Raw genomic sequence first — 17151 nt, 5'->3', positions numbered from 1 at the left:
TCCTGGATCTTCCACTCAGGATTTGCATAGAAGGACCTGTTGAACATGTCTGCCAGAGAGTTGCTGGTGCTTGGGAGGCGTGGCGTGGCGTGGAGGGTGACCCAGGCCTAAGGCACCAGTTCCAGATGATGGCTTTCATGCACAGGGAGGGGGACCAGGGCCCGCTCTGCTTGTTGACATATACAACTGCTGTCAAGTTGTCAAAGAGCTGTTGAATGTGGCGGGATCTGATGGGGGCAGGAACATCTAGCAAGCAAGGTGGGTGGCCTGCAGTTCCAGGATGTTGATATACATCTGTGCTTCCCTGGGCGACCAGAGGCCCTTGGCTGTGTGGCCCTCCAGGTTGGTGCCCTACCTCATGAATGAGGCATCCCTGGTGAGAGTGGTGTGGGATATAGGGGGAGTAAATGGAGTGCCAGCCAGGATCATGGATGGGTTCTACCAGCCGGGGAGGAAAGCCAGGATGGAGCTAGGGATGAGAGCTGGCTTGTCCAGGTGCTCTGATGGGTTGTAGACTGACTGGAGACAGGTGGAAGCAGCGCATATGCAGGTGGGCATACGGTGTGCCTGTGTGCAGACTGCTATGTGGCCGAGGGAGAGGCACTGCAGGATATGAATATGCAGATTGTGGTGTAGCTGTGTGATGAGCATGGTGGATCGATCTGATAGGAGAAAGGCTCAGGCCACAAGGGAGTCCAGACAAGGGACAAGAACCTACCTGTTATTGATGCATATCTCCAGGCTGGCAAGGAGGTCGTGGAAGGTCTGGATAGTGGCGAGGAGATGTCATGAGATGGTGCAATGAGGAGCATCATCTAGATAGGGGACGAGTGAATGGTCTAGAGAGCGCATGTAGGCCACTATGACCATGAAGATGCACGGAGCAATAGCGGTCCCAAAGGGGAAGACCCAGAACTGGTACTGGGAGCGTCCCACCATGAAGTGGAGGAAGTTGCGATGAGTGGGTTGGATGTCTATATGAAAATATGCATCCTTCATATCAAGAGCTGAGAACCAGCCTCGATGGGGGAGGGACAGGATTATGAGGGGGAGCATGATCATCCAAAAGTAGAACTTGCATATGAATTTGTTCAGCAACCAGACATGCAGAATGGGACAGTGGCCACCCCTCTTCTTTGGCACAAGGAAATAAGGGGAGTAGAAGCCACGGCCATGGTAGTGCAGGATGCATTCTATGACACCCTTCCAGGGGAGGGTGTCTGCTTTCTCTCAGAAATTGCATTGGGAAGGATCCCCAGGGCCATGGGGTGGGCAACAAGGAGAGGAACTCAATTAGTGAACAACATCCAGCACCCAGTGGTCTTGCTCCAAATGTGGGCAAACAGGGCAAGACAACCCTCCAAAACAATATGAGGTGCTGCAGAAGGGGTGGAGTGAGGTTCTTGAACTTAGGGGAAGAATCAAAAGGATTGCTTGGATGGACATTGCGGGAAGGTGGAGGTGGTGGCAGTGGTAGAGTAGTGAGGTCACTGTGCATGGGCGTCGGCAAGACGGATCTTGCAGGTGCTGAGGGTAGGGCTGGTAGGCAGAGTGAGGGCGGGGTCAGAAGGATGACCACTGTTGCTGGCAAGTTGGGGCCAGGGTGTAGATTCTGAGTGACCGGAGGGTGGCATAGGAGTCCTTAAGAGACTGGAGGGATTGCCCGTTTCATCGCTGAAGTTCGTGGTTGTCAAAGGGGAGGTCCTCTAGGGCGGACTGGACCTCCTTGGGAAAGCTGGAGGATTGAAGCCTGGAATCCTGGTGGAGCACCATCCTGGACGCCAGAGAGTGTGATACAGTGTCAACCGTGGCTTGGAGGCTTTGGCAACTAGCTTGCCCTCATCTAGTAGGGCCTGAAAAGCCTGCTGTTGTTCTGGGAGGAGAAAGGCCTGGAACCCCACCAACTTGGATTAACGAGGAAGTCGTACTTCACCAGGATGGTCTGGTAGCTGCCAATGAATAACTGGAGGCCTGAAGAAGAGTAGACCTTGTACCCCAGAAAGTCAAGTTTCTTCATCACCTGATCAGAAGAAGAAGTGGCCTTGAGGTGTTGTTGTCAGGCTCACTTGGTCACCATGTGAAACACGAGCGAGTTGGGGGGCGGGTAGGTAAACAAGAAGTCCGTACCCTTAGATGGCATGAAGTAGTGGCACTCTGCCTGGTTCAGGGGAGGGGCACAGAAAGCCAAGGTGTGCCAGACCACTTAAGCTGGTTGCAAGATGGCATCGTGGATAGAGAGCATGCACTACAGCTATTCCCATTTACGTGATCAGGTTATCGTGAAAAATATTCATGTTCTAATTTGAATCAGATAAATGGACATTTTAACCTTGGGTCCAGATATATGAAAGGCTATTTTTAAAAAAGTTCTCAAACTGTTACTGACTATGAGAAGATAATTTTTCAAGAAAATATAATTCTGCCTTATTTCTTTGGTTTTTGAAACTGAGATACTCTCAGTGCTGTCAATTGTGCACTCAGGAACAATGTTAATTACAGAGCTAAGTGTTTGGAATGAGTATGTGGATGTAACCAGGAGTAGCACTTTACTGCTGACGTTTTCCAGATGTAAATCTAGTAGCTGGTTCTATGCTTATACAGAGGCTCTAACTGAAAATGCCATGTAGGCAAGCTTATTTCTCTCTGCCATTACCACATCACTTACACTGAAAATACTGCAATATATAGGTGTTTTGTTAGATTTTGTTTTGACAATTCAAACAGCACAGGTCTGCTTAAGGGGGAAACAAGCTAACTCATGCTGTTATTTATGCATATAAAGAAAGTATCCCCACCTAAACATTGTAGAGCAAATACATTTCTAAACATAAATTCTGAGCCCTCTTGATATTAATATACACTATGCATTTATGGTCTGTGAACAGCAAGTTTAAGCGGGTCAACTGCACTAAAGTGATCCTTTAGTTATCTTCAACTTGTGTTTATATCCTCAAGAGATCACTCTACTTCAAAAATTGTCCATTTTTAGCTCCTACTATCCAGTTATTTTTTTCAATATAAAGAACTTGAAGAGGAAGTACACAGGTCAGATTGAAAAAACAAATTTGTAAGTACTAGGTCATAGTTCAGGGAAAAGGTTTTATTTAGGGGCTAGCAACTAGATAATAAATAAAGGCATATACTCATGTAATAACAGATGTTCTCATGCATTTAACACATACAATAAAGCTGGCTTACATAGTTGTTTGGACAAATTGAGAAGAGGTATTTGGCAATACTATAAATCTGAACAATTTAAAGATTAGAGAACAAATTCTTCTTGCTGTTGATTTTTTACATTTCCTTTATACAACTTTGAATAAATATTAATACAGTTATTTTTCCTCATACTCTGTCTTCACTTTTAACATGCCAGATAGCTAAGCCACAGCAATATACAATCGCCTAGAAACTGCTTTTATGGTTTATATTAAATGGTAAGAGCCTAGAAATTATTCCTAATTTTACCATTTTTGTAAAAGTTGGTTAGAGCCAAATTTTGGAAAAAATTGCAGAAAGTTTAAGGTCATTTAAACATTCAGTGCAAGGCCAGTCCAGACCACAAATTATGATATTGTAACGTAAACCAGTATAATTTAAACAACAAAACGTGCCCAAAAGATTCAAGAGGAAGCAAAAAGAGAGTGATTTTACAGTTGAAAGATTAATTTGATACCTAACATGCAGATACTGCAGTATTAGACATTTTTCAAATCTTTATGAGATGGCAAATTTAGATGATATAAGTAGGCTTTTTAAGAACAGAACTCACAATACTACCACAATGGCCAAAAAAATGACAAACTATTATGAAGAGAAATCAATTTGGTTAAAAAAATTAAGTATTTCAATTAACACTGAAGTGTTTGTAATCATTATTTACAATTTATCAATGATACCAGTTTACAGCTTCATACAGTCAAGTATACTGCTTTCAGCAAATGCCAATTCTTGATCCCCCAGTAAAGCATTAGACAGTAGTATAGTATTTTTTCTAAACACATCAATTTAATGAAGGAGATCGATCTGTGGTCCAGAGTAATTCTATATATGGCCATTTGGTTTGCAAACAACGCTTTATTGGAGTATCATCAGTCTGTAGCATTGGATCTTCAAAGCCCATAATAACTGCTGTGCCTTCTACATACATGACCTGTCAAAATAAAACCATCTACTTCAGTATATTTCTTGAGATACCTTTAAAGATACTGAGAATGTTGTTTTCAAGTGTAGGAAACCACTTGTAACAAAGCATGCTTTTCATAACAAAAGGAAAAACTCAAATCAAATTAAAAGTTTTTCACAAGTATTTCACATTTATTGAAATATGAGATCCAGAGTATCTAACTGGTAGGTGTTGATGCCTGAAGCTTCTATTAAGGGCATAGATTATTCATGCAGTTCACATACTGACAGTAAAGGCCAAAGGAGACAAATAAAATAGAGAACTTAAATGATGCAAAAAGTCTGAGGCAACAGGCCATTCATTGAACAAAGTCATTTGCTTTAGATAAGAAAAAGACGAAAAAGCACAACAGGCAAACTATGTACAAATCTTTCTTTATAGTATAGCATGAGTCTTACAAGAAAGTCAGAAATCATGTTTTGACCAAATTTTCAGATGAGTAATAGTATAGTTTTGAAGCAGAATGGTTTCACTGCACCAAAGTCTGTGTTTCTATATATGGAAACATTATGAAGTTATAGCACTGAAATTTGCTCATATAGGTAAATGTTACTATAAACAATCTGAATATTTTTAATTCAAATACAACAGAAAAGAGGGAGGAGTGAATTAACATACACAGGTATCGATAGACAACAAATGAAAAGAAATTAACAAATACAATTGTGCACAAGAAAATACAGGTTAATAATGAGGATGGACACAATCTTATATTCCTTATTTCATGCTTTCATGAATAAGCACACAGAATATATTTAACCACCCAACTAAGTGGCCCGATTTTCAGAGGTGACGAGCACCCACAGCTTGCACTGAATTGAAGCTGCAGGTACTCAGCACTTCTGAAAGACAGGTCATTTCTTTAGGTAACCTTAGGTGATTTTATAATCCCAATTATTCTGATTTCAATGAGCATTAAATGGTGATTGAATTAAAATGCATTTTCTGGAAGGGCCTCCTCACTGGTAGTTGTCTCTAGGTCTATTCATTCCTTGTGATCTCTACTCAGACTGATAGCAAAGGTGCTAATTAGAACTGGTTCAAAAGAAAAAACATTTTAAGAATAATCTTTGATTTGACAGAAATGTGAATATCAATTTTTTTTTGCCAAAATCAGAAATTTTGATTTTGAAATGCTGCTGTGGTGCTTTATGGGAGTTTAAGTTAATCTGTCTCATAACCGCATTCTTCTCTTTGGGTCTGACTAGAACATAAGAACGGCCGTACCGGGTCAGACCAAAGGTCCATCTAGCCCAGTATCTGTCTACCGACAGTGGCCAATGCCATGTGCCCCGGAGGGAGTGAACCTAACAGGCAATGATCAAGTGATCACTCTCCTCCCATCCATCTCCATCCTCTGACAAACGGAGGCTGGGGACACCATTCTTTACCCATCCTGGCTAATAGCCATTTATGGACTTAACCACCATCAATTTATCCAGTTTTCTTTTAAACATTGTTATAGTCCTAGCCTTCACAACCTCTTCAGGTAAGGAGTTCCACAAGTTGACTGTGCGCTGCGTGAAGAAGAACTTCTTTGTTTTAAACCTGCTGCCTATTAATTTCATTTGGTGACCCCTAGTTCTTGTATTATGGGAATAAGTAAATAACTTTTCCTTATCCACTTTCTCCACATCACTCATGATTTTATATACCTCTATCATATCCCCCCTTAGTCTCCTCTTTTCAAGCTGAAGAGTCCTAGCCTCTTTAATCTTTCCTCATATGGGACCCTCTCCAAACCCCTAATCATTTTAGTTGCCCTTTTCTGAACCTTTTCTAGTGCCAGTATATCTTTTTTGAGATGAGGAGACCACATCTGTACACAGTATTCAAGATGTGGGCGTACCATGGATTTATATAAGGGCAATAATATATTCTCAGTCTTATTCTCTATCCCCTTTTTAATGATTCCTAACATCCTGTTTGCTTTTTTGACTGCCTCTGCACACTGCGTGGACATCTTCAGAGAACTATCCACGATGACTCCAAGATCTTTTTCCTGACTTTTTGTAGCTAAATTAGCCCCCATCATATTGTATGTATAGTTGGGGTTATTTTTTCCAATGTGCATTACTTTACATTTATCCACATTAAATTTCATTTGCCATTTTGTTGCCCAATCACTTAGTTTTGTGAGATCTTTTTGAAGTTCTTCACAGTCTGCTTTGGTCTTAACTATCTTGAGCAGTTTAGTATCATCTGCAAACTTTGCCACCTCACTGTTTACCCCTTTCTCCAGATCATTTATGAATAAATTGAATAGGATTGGTCCTAGGACTGACCCTTGGGGAACACCACTAGTTACCCCTCTCCATTCTGAGAATTTACCATTAATTCCTACCCTTTGTTCCCTGTCTTTTAACCAGTTCTCAGTCCATGAAAGGACTTCCCTTTTATCCCATGACAGCTTAATTTACGTAAGAGCCTTTGGTGAGGGACCTTGTCAAAGGCTTTCTGGAAATCTAAGTACACTATGTCCACTGGATCCCCCTTGTCCACATGTTTGTTGACCCCTTCAAAGAACTCTAATAGATTAGTAAGACACGATTTCCCTTTACAGAAACCATGTTGACTATTGCTCAACAGTTTATGTTTTTCTATGTGTCTGACAATTTTATTCTTAACTATTGTTTCGACTAATTTGCCCGGTACTGATGTTAGACTTACCGGTCTGTAATTGCCGGGATCACCTCTAGAGCCCTTTTTAAATATTGGCGTTACATTAGCTAACTTCCAGTCATTGGGTACCGAAGCCGATTTAAAGGACAGGTTACAAACCTTAGTTAATAGTTCCGCAACTTCACATTTGAGTTCTTTCAGAACTCTTGGGTGAATGCCATCTGGTCCGGTGACTTGTTAATGTTGAGTTTATCAATTAATTCCAAAACCTCCTCTAGTGACACTTCAATCTGTGACAGTTCCTCAGATTTGTCACCTACAAAAGCCAGCTCAGGTTTGGGAATCTCCCTAACATCCTCAGCCGTGAAGACTGAAGCAAAGAATCCATTTAGTTTCTCCGCAATGACTTTATCGTCTTTAAGCGCTCCTTTTGTATTTCGATCATCAAGGGGCCCCACTGGTTGTTTAGCAGGCTTCCTGCTTCTGATGTACTTAAAAAACATTTTGTTATTACCTTTGGAGTTTTTGGCTAGCCGTTCTTCAAACTCCTCTTTGGCTTTTCTTATTACACTCTTGCACTTAATTTGGCTGGCAGTTGTTTTGTGCTCCTTTCTATTTGCCTCACTGGGATTTGACTTTCACTTTTTAAAGGAAGTCTTTTATCTCTCATGCTTCTTTTACATGGTTTTTATTAAGCCACGGTGGCTCTTTTTTAGTTCTTTTACTGTGTTTCTTAATTTGGGGTATACATTGAAGTTGGGCCTCTATTATGGTGTCTTTAAAAAGCGCCCATGCAGCTTGCAGGGATTTCACTTTAGTCACTGTACCTTTTAACTTTTGTTTAACTAACCCCCTCATTTTTGCATAGTTCCCCCTTTTGAAATTAAATGCCACAGTGTTGGGCTGTTGAGATGTTCTTCCCACCACAGGGATGTTGAAATGCTATTGTATTATGGTCACTATTTCCAAGCGGTCCTGCTATAGTTACCTCTTGGACCAGCTCCTGTGCTCCACTCAGGATTAAATCTAGAGTGCCTCTCCCCTTGTGGGTTCCCGTACCAGCTGCTCCATGAAGCAGTCATTTAAAGTATCGAGAAATTTTATCTCTGCATTTCGTCCTGAAGTGAAATGTTCCCAGTCAATATGGGGATAATTGAAATCCCCCACTATTATTGGGTTCTTAATTTTGATAGCCTCTCTAATTTCCCTTAGCATTTCATCATCACTATTACTGTCCTGGTCAGGTGGTCGATAATAGATCCCTAATGTTATATTTTTATTAGAGCATGACATTTCTATCCATAGAGATTCTATGGGGCATGTGGATTCGCTTAAGATTTTTACTTCATTTGAATCTACATTTTCTTTCACCTATAGTGCCACTCCTCCCCCTGCATGATCTGTTCTGTCCTTCTGATATATTTTGTACTCCGGAATGATTGTGTCCCATTGATTGCTCTCAGTCCATCAGGTTTCTGTGATGCCTATTATATCAATATCCTCCTTTATCACAAGGCACTTTAGTTCACCCATCTTATTATTTAGACTTTTAGCATTTGTGTACAAGCACTTTAAAAACTTGTCCCTGTTTATTTGTCTGCCCTTTTCTGATGTGCCAGATTCTTTTTTATGTGACTGTTTATCATCTGATCTGGTCCTTACATTATCCTCTTCCGTCCTCTGCTCCTGACTATAACCTGGAGATTCTCTATCATCAGACTCTCCCCTAAGGGTATGGCTACCCTGGCACTTTACAGCGCTGGAACTTTCGCGCTCAGGGGTGTGAAAAAACATACCCCCCTGAACGCTGCAAGATACAGTGCTGTAAAGCCTCAGTGTAATCAGTGCGGCAGCACTGGGAGCACAGCTCCCAGCGCTGCACGCTACACCCGTAGAGGATGTGGTTTAAATGCAGCACTGGGAGAGCTCTCTCTCCCAGTGCTGCCGCTCCGACCACACACACACTTCAAAGCGCTGCTGTGTGTAGCCATACCCTAAGAGAAGTCTGTGTCTGATCCACATGCTCCTCTGCAGCAGTCAGCTTCCCCCCATCTCCTAGATTAAAAACAGCTCTACAATCTTTTTCATGTTTAGTGCCAGCAGTCTGGTTCCACTTTGGTTTAGGTGGAGCCCATCTCCCATGATGCATTGCCTCCTCTCTGGAAGAGTGTGATTGGTGTACCACAGTAAATATGGTTCGACCAGAGAGCATGGTATACAGAAGAGAAGTGGAGTATGAGGTAGAATTTCCAAACTGAAATACTTCTGATTTTGGGAAGGGAAAGGGAGGGGGAAATCAATTTTCTGCGGAAAGCACAGAATTTTTGCAAAACATGTTTCTGCTGAAAAATTTTGACCTAGCTAATTGTTCAGTGTCAAATGTAGTGGTAGTTCTGCAATATGGACACAAGGAATGGCACTGACATCAACTCATTTCACATAAGACAGTGAACTGCTATCACATGGTTATCACATCATTATTGGTTTCTCCTAAGCAGGTCCCAATTCATTTTCTCTCAGATCATCATACCTTTTCATTATAATTGGACTGCTTTAATCCATTGTAGTGATATACAGTGAATGACTCTGGAACCCTGGAGTCCTGGTATAAACAAGACAGTTCATGTTATATCATAAAATCAGCTTATCGTTCACCTTTTTTCTCGTTACAATTACTTTGCTTGATGGGAAAGGGGCAAGAAGGTCAGAAAAAAATGGTGAGTTAAGATACAAGATACTGAAAATTTTCCAGGCCCCTCATAGGAGAAAAATACAACACCCAGTCAATTGGTTCCACTACCTGTTAATAGATTAGGCAACCCAAAATGTTCAAGAGACTAATGATTCAGTGCCCGACTAGATATCTTGAAGTGGAATGATTTACAGAGAGAGAGTTGAGCATATACACTCTGAAAATTGGGCCTCCAAAGTGACTCATGTTCAACACCCAAAAATACTAGCCACTTAAAACTGTTACGTCTGATATAGTTAGAATGCTTAAGTACTCAGTAAAAGGTTTAATGAATTCTTTCCAAGAAAGAATTCCTTCTTCGCTTACCAAAAAGAGCAGAAGAATCATGTCTGGTGTTTAAATTTAATAAGACAACTAATTCCACTTTGTCAGCGGTGTATTGCTTCCAGACTTGCCAATAATTGCAACATATCAGTTTTTGTATTAAATAAAATTTAATTCAAAAGACTTTCTAGTGGTTCCACAGCTCTGGACCTTTCAATCTGAAGAAAATGAAAGCTGCAGCCTACATGTTTCCTCTAGACATTGAATAATCTCTTAATATATTCAGTCCTTACCATCTTTGGCAGCAAAGCTCTAGAAGTGCTTTTGAAACATTGTTGTGTTAGTGTTTCACATTGCAGTATTGTTTTGCTTCGGTACATTTTTCTGATCTATATTACATCTTTAAAAGGTGCATTGCCAAGTATACTTTTAAAACAGTAGTGGGTGTTTCACTTTTCCTTAGTAACACTTATTATCTTTAAAATAAATTTTCCATTTTTTTTTAAACAAATGCTGATTTTCCTGTATTTCAAACATAGCTGAAATTAATAAGGCTATTTTGTTTACTAACTATAGCTTCAAGTTATATAGTGAGATGTGTAAAGATTTGTTTGGGCCCTAGCATCAATTAGGTCAGCAAAATCTAAGAATAATATTTGTTGGCCAACTGCTGCAACAGAGGCTGCAAGACTGGTACATAACACTGTGGCCATTTCAGTCTCACAAAAGATTAAAATAAAACTGATTTTAATAATTCAGGTGACTTTCCAATTCCCAGGTAAGAGAAACGGCATTTTAGATCTAAAACACTTGATGACAATTTCTCCTTATCTGACTTTGTTCCCTTATCTGTAGAGCCCTTCAAATCCGCGGGTATCCGCTTTATATCCATGGACCATTTCTGCAAATAGCAGCGTGGATGCGGATACAAATTTTGTATCCACGCAGGGCTCTGATGGTAAGAGCCAGCGGACAGTTGTGAGGAACCGTGGCATGGATCCTCCACCTGCCTTGGGCAGGGGTCCTGGGGAGCAGGGACACTGGACGAGGGGCCTGCTTGGGCCCTCTGCTGAGGGCAGGTGAAGGGTCCACCATGGCTCCACACAGCTGCCTGCTCGGCTCTTTCCGTGGCCGGGCGGGCGGCTCCAAGCTGCTCTCAAAACCCCCCCCGCCCCGAGCTTAGTCCAGGAGAACCACATTGGCAGCTGTGGGGAGCCTGGGTCTCTCCACCTGCCCTTGGCGCGGGGCTGCTCAAGACCTCTATCCAGGGCAGGTGAAGGGTCCGCCACAGCTCCGCACAGCTGCCAGCGTGACTCTCTCCGACCTGGCTCCGGCTGGGGAGAGGGGCAGCTCTTAGCTGCAGCCCATCCACGATAACAGTTGGGCAGCCAGCTGTGGCGGACTCTTCACCTGCCCTGGACGGAGGGTTCGAACAGCTTCAGGGTATCTCCACAGGTCTTCCCCCCTCCCAGGCCAGTGTGGAACCCAGCCAGGGAGCTGCAGCGGACCCTCCACCTGCCCCAGTGGGGGGGGAGGGGAGGCTGAGAACAGCCCCTGGCTGTGTCCCCACCCCCTAGACTCCCCGCCTGGCCGAGGGCAGGTGGAGGATCTGCGACTTTGCATGGGCTCCCCATAGCTCTCCCCAACTGGGATCCGGCGTGAGGGATGCCTTGGAGCCTCAGCCTGGCCCCCAGTGTAGAGCCCTGCAAATCCACGGACATCTACAGGTAATTTTTGTGGATAGTAGATCGGACGCATCCGCACAGGGCTCTACTTATCTGACACTTGGCAGCTTCAGCAGCGAGTGCTTTTTGGTGTGAAGGCTACAAATTAGAATACTTTTTTCATTTAAACATTTTGGAATGCTAATCATGTGGGACAGTTATATTGAACTGAACAGTGCAAAGAGTTACCTGCTGACCCAAAGTATAAAAAAAATGCAACATTTATTAGCTTAAATAATTTTGCAAAAATGCACATTAGAGGTATGAATGTTTAATGCATCACTGAAGCATTCTATTTAGTGAAATACAAAATGTTCTATGGCAAAAGAAGGAGAAAGAAACATCTACGTTACCTGCTCAGGGAAAAATTCTTGCAGAAATGGACCCAGTAATATGATTCCTAGTCCTTCTGGGTCTAATTTGGTCTTCATGAGATTTACACTAAAACAACAACATTGGATACAAAAATATGAGTTGCACATTTTTATTCTCGCGTGACTATGTTATGTGGTACTACAACACTTCTGACTGCCAAGTATATTGAGGTTTTTTGATTTAGACTCTTAAATGAGAAATGCACCAGAACGGCACCAGATTTGAGAAAATGCAGTTATTTTTAAACCAAAGTAATCTGTTATTTAAAATTGAAGTAGCTATAATTTTGAAAGATTGCCTTATTAGGTAAAGTCAGCTGAAAGTCAGTCAGACTAAAACCTACACTTTAGCCCAGAAGACATTTTACTGTATGCTGCAAGCATTCCTCATCTTACACACACAAACCAGTCATCCTTCGAAGAGCTCTGACCAAACAACCTGTTTTTAAATGGAGATTTGAAAAGCCACCAATGAATACATTTCAGAGATTTTTAAAATTAAGTTTGATTAGAATAAATTTGATAAATATGGAACCTTATTTCAATTATAGTATATTTACATAGTGCCTTTCATATTAAAGTAGCTCAAACCACTTAACATTTATTTTGATATTATACATACAAAAACAGAATGAATGAGAATATACATGGAGTAGTATAAAAGATTTATTGGCAATAGTGTGGGATTTTTGCAAGCCGTTCTAAATGAGTGTCAATAAAACATTTACATTTCTACGTATGCAATATATTTTACAGACACTATTTAGCAGAGCTTTAAAAAGTATTCATATTTTTCCTAGCTCTCAGTCTAGTTCTAAAAGTTTACCAGGATAGGCTTCTGAATGAGAAACTTTAAAATTCACACAGGATCTAAACTAGCTCTCCTGTAAATCAAGCAGAATTTTAACATGAATTTTAAACCTGTCACTGGTCCACGATAGAATATTTCCCATTCTGCTAGCAAGCCAAACCGTTGGTGTGTTTAACATTTTAGTTCTTTTTTTAAAACAGTCTAAAAACTGTTCAGTTTTGGAATATTAGAACAAGTTCTAGGCATGATGAATTAGTGGACAGAATGCACGTGAGGCATATTTAGGTCTTGTTTACATGGAGCAGCAACATGAGTATAAGGCTGTGATTTCTAACACACACTAACATATTGTGCATTTAATCGGTCCATGCAGAGTCCACTAGTGCACACTACATTTTCCACAGCTCACTTTAACACAGTACTGTTTCAGACAGAGCTGTGGTGAAGTGCAGCACAGTACACAGACCAATCAACACGTAACACATTAGTGAGCATTAGAAATCACACCCCTGTAAGGTGCATTATTCCACTTTGTAGATAAGCCCACAAATGTATACCACTTTTCAAATGCTCTGCAATTAACCTAATGAATATAGAGAAACCCCCTTACTCAATGAAAGACATCTCTAGAAAATAATATAGCAACTGCTTAAAAACCTCTCAGCCACACTAAGTTTGAAGCCTAGTTTTAAGAAGTCATGGGATAAAAGAAAGTCCTCTCATGGATCAGTAACCGGTTAAAAGATAGGAAACAAAGCATAGGCATAAATGGTCAGTTTTCAGAACAGAGAGAGGTAAGTAGCAGTATCTCCCACAAGCATCAGTACCGGGATCTGTGCTGTTCAACACATTCATAAATGATCTGCAAAAAGGGGTAAATAAACAGTGAGGTGGCAAAGTTTGCAAATGATATAAAATTACTCAAGACAATTAAGTCCAAAGCTGGCAGTGAAGAGTTACAGAGGGATCTCACAAAACTGGGTGACTGGGCAACAAAATGGTAGATGAAATTCAGTGTTGATAAATGCAAAATAATGCACATTGGAAAGCATAATCCCAACTGCACATACAAAATGTTGAAGTCTAAATTAGCTGTTATCACTCAAGAAAGATCTTGGAGTCACTGTGGATAGCTCTTTGAAAACATCTGCTCAATGCGTGGAAGAAGTCAAATAAGCTATCAGAATGTTAGGAATGGGATATATAATAAAATATAAATATCATAATGCCACTATATTAATCCACAGTGTACCCACACTTCGAATACTGTGGACAGGTCTGGTAACCCCATTTCAAATGAGATTTTAGAAATGGCAAAAGGTATAGAGAAGGGCAACAAAAATATTTAGGGGTATGGAACAGCTTCTGTATGAGGAGAGATTAAAAAGACTGGGACGATTCAGCTTGGAAGAGAGACTACTGAAATGGAATATGATAGCGGTCTATAAAGTCATGAATGTTAAGGACAATGTGAATGTGTTATTTACCCCTTCACCTAACATAAGATCTAGGAGTCACCCAATAAAATTAATAGGCAGCAGGTTTAACAACAAACAAAAGAAAGTACTTCTTCACATAATGCAGTCAACCTGTGGAACTTATTACCAGGGGATGTTGTGAAAAAACAAAACAAAACTGTAACTGGATTAAAAACAGAATTAGTTAAGATGGTTAGGGATGCAACCCCATGCTCTGGGTGTCCCTAAGCCTCTGACTACCAGATGCTGAGACTGGATGACAGGAATGAATCACTTGATAATTGCCCTGTTCTGTTCATTCCTTTTGAAGCATCTGGCATTGGCCACTGTCAGAAAACAGGATATTGGGCTACATGGACCATTGGTCTGACTCCAGAATGGCCGTTCTTATGTATAAAGTAAACATTAACCAGCTGAAAATATAGATGGAAGTTAGGGAAAATGTAACCATCAAATTCTAAACAGGGGTAAACAACTAACTTCTAAACAAGGATAATCTTCTAAAGAGTATCATAGGATCTTTAGTAATCAAAAATTAGAAGAATCTCATTTCATCTCTAATTAAAGATGACACCTTCAGCAACAGTGCCATCAATGCCATGTTGCAGGAATTCGTTCAGAACTGAAATCGAATAATTCCATTTACTGAGTCACCAGCATAACTATCTGACCACAAATGGTTTTCCTTGCACATTTCCAAACACTGAGCAGGTCTGAGGATGGTTAGGGTTTGAGATCTGAAAAGACCACAGCCTGATGTAGAAGTTTACAGGAAACTACATATATATTATACATAATGTAGATGTTATTTGCTTTGAAGAACAACACATTTGCAACCACCATGTTTGATTTTTATCTTAAAGAAAACAGCATGACAACATATAAGGAATTAAGAATCCAAATACTCTTTACGTTATTTAAGTTTGTTCCATATTTCATGGACTGGAGACCCTAAATACAAGGAGACTTAGATGTCAGCTGAAAAATGTGGCGAACCTACATAAGTCAGAACCTACTCTATAATACTATTGCTTTAACAGAGAAAATATTGCAGACTATGGATACAGAGAAATTCCGCAGCTTGATCTGCAGCAAAGATTCTTTTAAATATTATACCTTTCTTGTGAATGATTCTTGACCATACAACACCTGATGTTCCATGTGCAATAAGAGGTCATGATTATGCCACAAATATCCTAAAACCCAAGCAGTGATTTCTGAAAGAGAGCTGGATTTAGGAGGAAGATTTTTCCCTTTTCCTTTGGGAAAGCAGATTTTTTTTTTTTTTTTTTTTTTTTTTTTTTTTTAAGAGGCAGTAGAACAAAAGAAGCCTTTCTAAGCCTCCCAAGTCAAGCTTTTTCCCTTGAATTTGCAAAATTCTGTTCCCCTCTGGAGGAGAAAATATGTTTCACGTAGAGCTAAGTACAACTACATAAAATGCAACCATATAGAAACACAATCAATCTGAAAAGCAGTTTGAACTTTGAGCTGTAGGATGGTATTAAATGTTTCTGTAACATGGTGGTCTGCTGTTGAGAGAGCATGTTTTTTCTAGCACACAGATTCACCTTGGAGTATTGGGTTGTCATAGGCAAATACATGTACTTACAGAAACGTGGGACACAAATAGCTAATAACTGGGAGGTAGGAAAGATGCTCTTCTTTCTAAATCAAAAATATTTTGAATCTTATCTTTAGGCTTTTTTATTTCATTTACAACTGACTCAATATTTTGAGACATTGTCCTCAGGACACTACACAGAATTAGCTGTACTAACACTTCAAGGTAAAACCAACGCATAACTAATCTGTTAAATGAAAATTTAGCTATACAAATTATACTTACTATTCAGGATCTGATACAAGATCCAAAGCCTTCATTATATCTTCTAGAAGGGTATCAGGTATAAATCCATTATCTACAAATGGGACAAAGTTTCTCATTAGGGGAAAATAAACTGAAAACATTTCAAGATTATGGATTTTACCCAAAATACTGGTAATCAAACCCACATCTTAGAATATGAGAGTTCACTGTAAAGTTACAAGACGAGGTATTAGAACTCATGATTTACGTATATATATTTCCCCAATTAAAAAACTTCAGGCCTACAGGTCTTAAAAATGCCATTTTTCTAAAACATTTGAAAATGTGAACCTTATTAAACTTTATTAGTAAAAAAAAAAAAAAATTGACATATACCACTTTAAAATGGTGAGAGAATATTTCTAAACTTGTTTCTAAATAAAATAAAATGCGAATATCAGGCAGCTTCTGATTACTAAAATGAAACTAAGGAATTTTTCAGTACTTGTCATACTTCTCAGAACATGATGGATCAGGTATGAAAGTCTTACATTTTTGAAAATGTAAGATTAGGGAAAGTGGTGAAGTCCCCAGTGTTGAAAAGCTTACAATAAGAACTCTACTTCCTACTATTGCTATATTTGACTATCTCATGCTCTGCAGTTTTCAAGAGAGGCTTGTCCATTTTATTAGGTTGATAAACACCAACACTTTGTGATTTGGCGGTTAATCAGTAGGCAGCACACTTCCCTATGGGTATGTCCATCTACACAAGAGCTGGAAGATGTGAATTCTAGCCTGAGGAGACATTCCTGTAACTACCTCTGATTGTGCTAGCTCATTAAAAATAGCAGTGTAGCCTTGGCAATGCAAGTAATGGGAGGGGCTAGTTGTGCCAAGTACATACCTATGGTCTTGGATGAGATCATACACAGGGCAGCCATGTATGATTTATAGCACACTAGCTCACTAAATCAGAGATAGTGCAGGTACGTCTCCCCAGGCTGGAATTTACACTTTCCAGCAGTAGTGTACGCATACCCTGTGAATCAGTATTAAGCCTTATCATGAACAGTGCCTTACAGTGCAGGGGACTGTACTACTAGAGGTGCAGTGTTCTGCATATATTGTAA

General features: G+C 40.2%; 1 protein-coding gene across 2 annotated transcripts in view; it reads right to left on the bottom strand.

Moving 5' to 3' along the window:
- Positions 1-3079: 3079 nt before the first annotated feature.
- The window catches only part of MINDY3 (MINDY lysine 48 deubiquitinase 3), a 78495-nt gene continuing 64423 nt past the window's right edge, over positions 3080-17151 (bottom strand). For both annotated transcript variants that reach the window (XM_032802197.2, XM_075062318.1), the window contains 4 exons: positions 16058-16130; positions 11902-11989; positions 9339-9410; positions 3080-4153 (listed from right to left, as the gene is read on the bottom strand). In XM_032802197.2, the coding sequence (XP_032658088.1) occupies positions 4004-4153; positions 9339-9410; positions 11902-11989; positions 16058-16130 (383 nt within the window). In that variant the 3' untranslated portion in view covers positions 3080-4003. The remainder of the gene's footprint in view (positions 4154-9338; positions 9411-11901; positions 11990-16057; positions 16131-17151) is intronic.

Source organism: Chelonoidis abingdonii, chromosome 2 (genome assembly GCF_003597395.2).
Source record: "Chelonoidis abingdonii isolate Lonesome George chromosome 2, CheloAbing_2.0, whole genome shotgun sequence".
In the NCBI taxonomy this organism is placed as follows: Eukaryota; Metazoa; Chordata; order Testudines; family Testudinidae; genus Chelonoidis; species Chelonoidis abingdonii.
The sequence above is the reverse complement of the archived record's forward strand: the minus strand, read 5'-3'. Positions and strand labels throughout refer to the sequence as shown.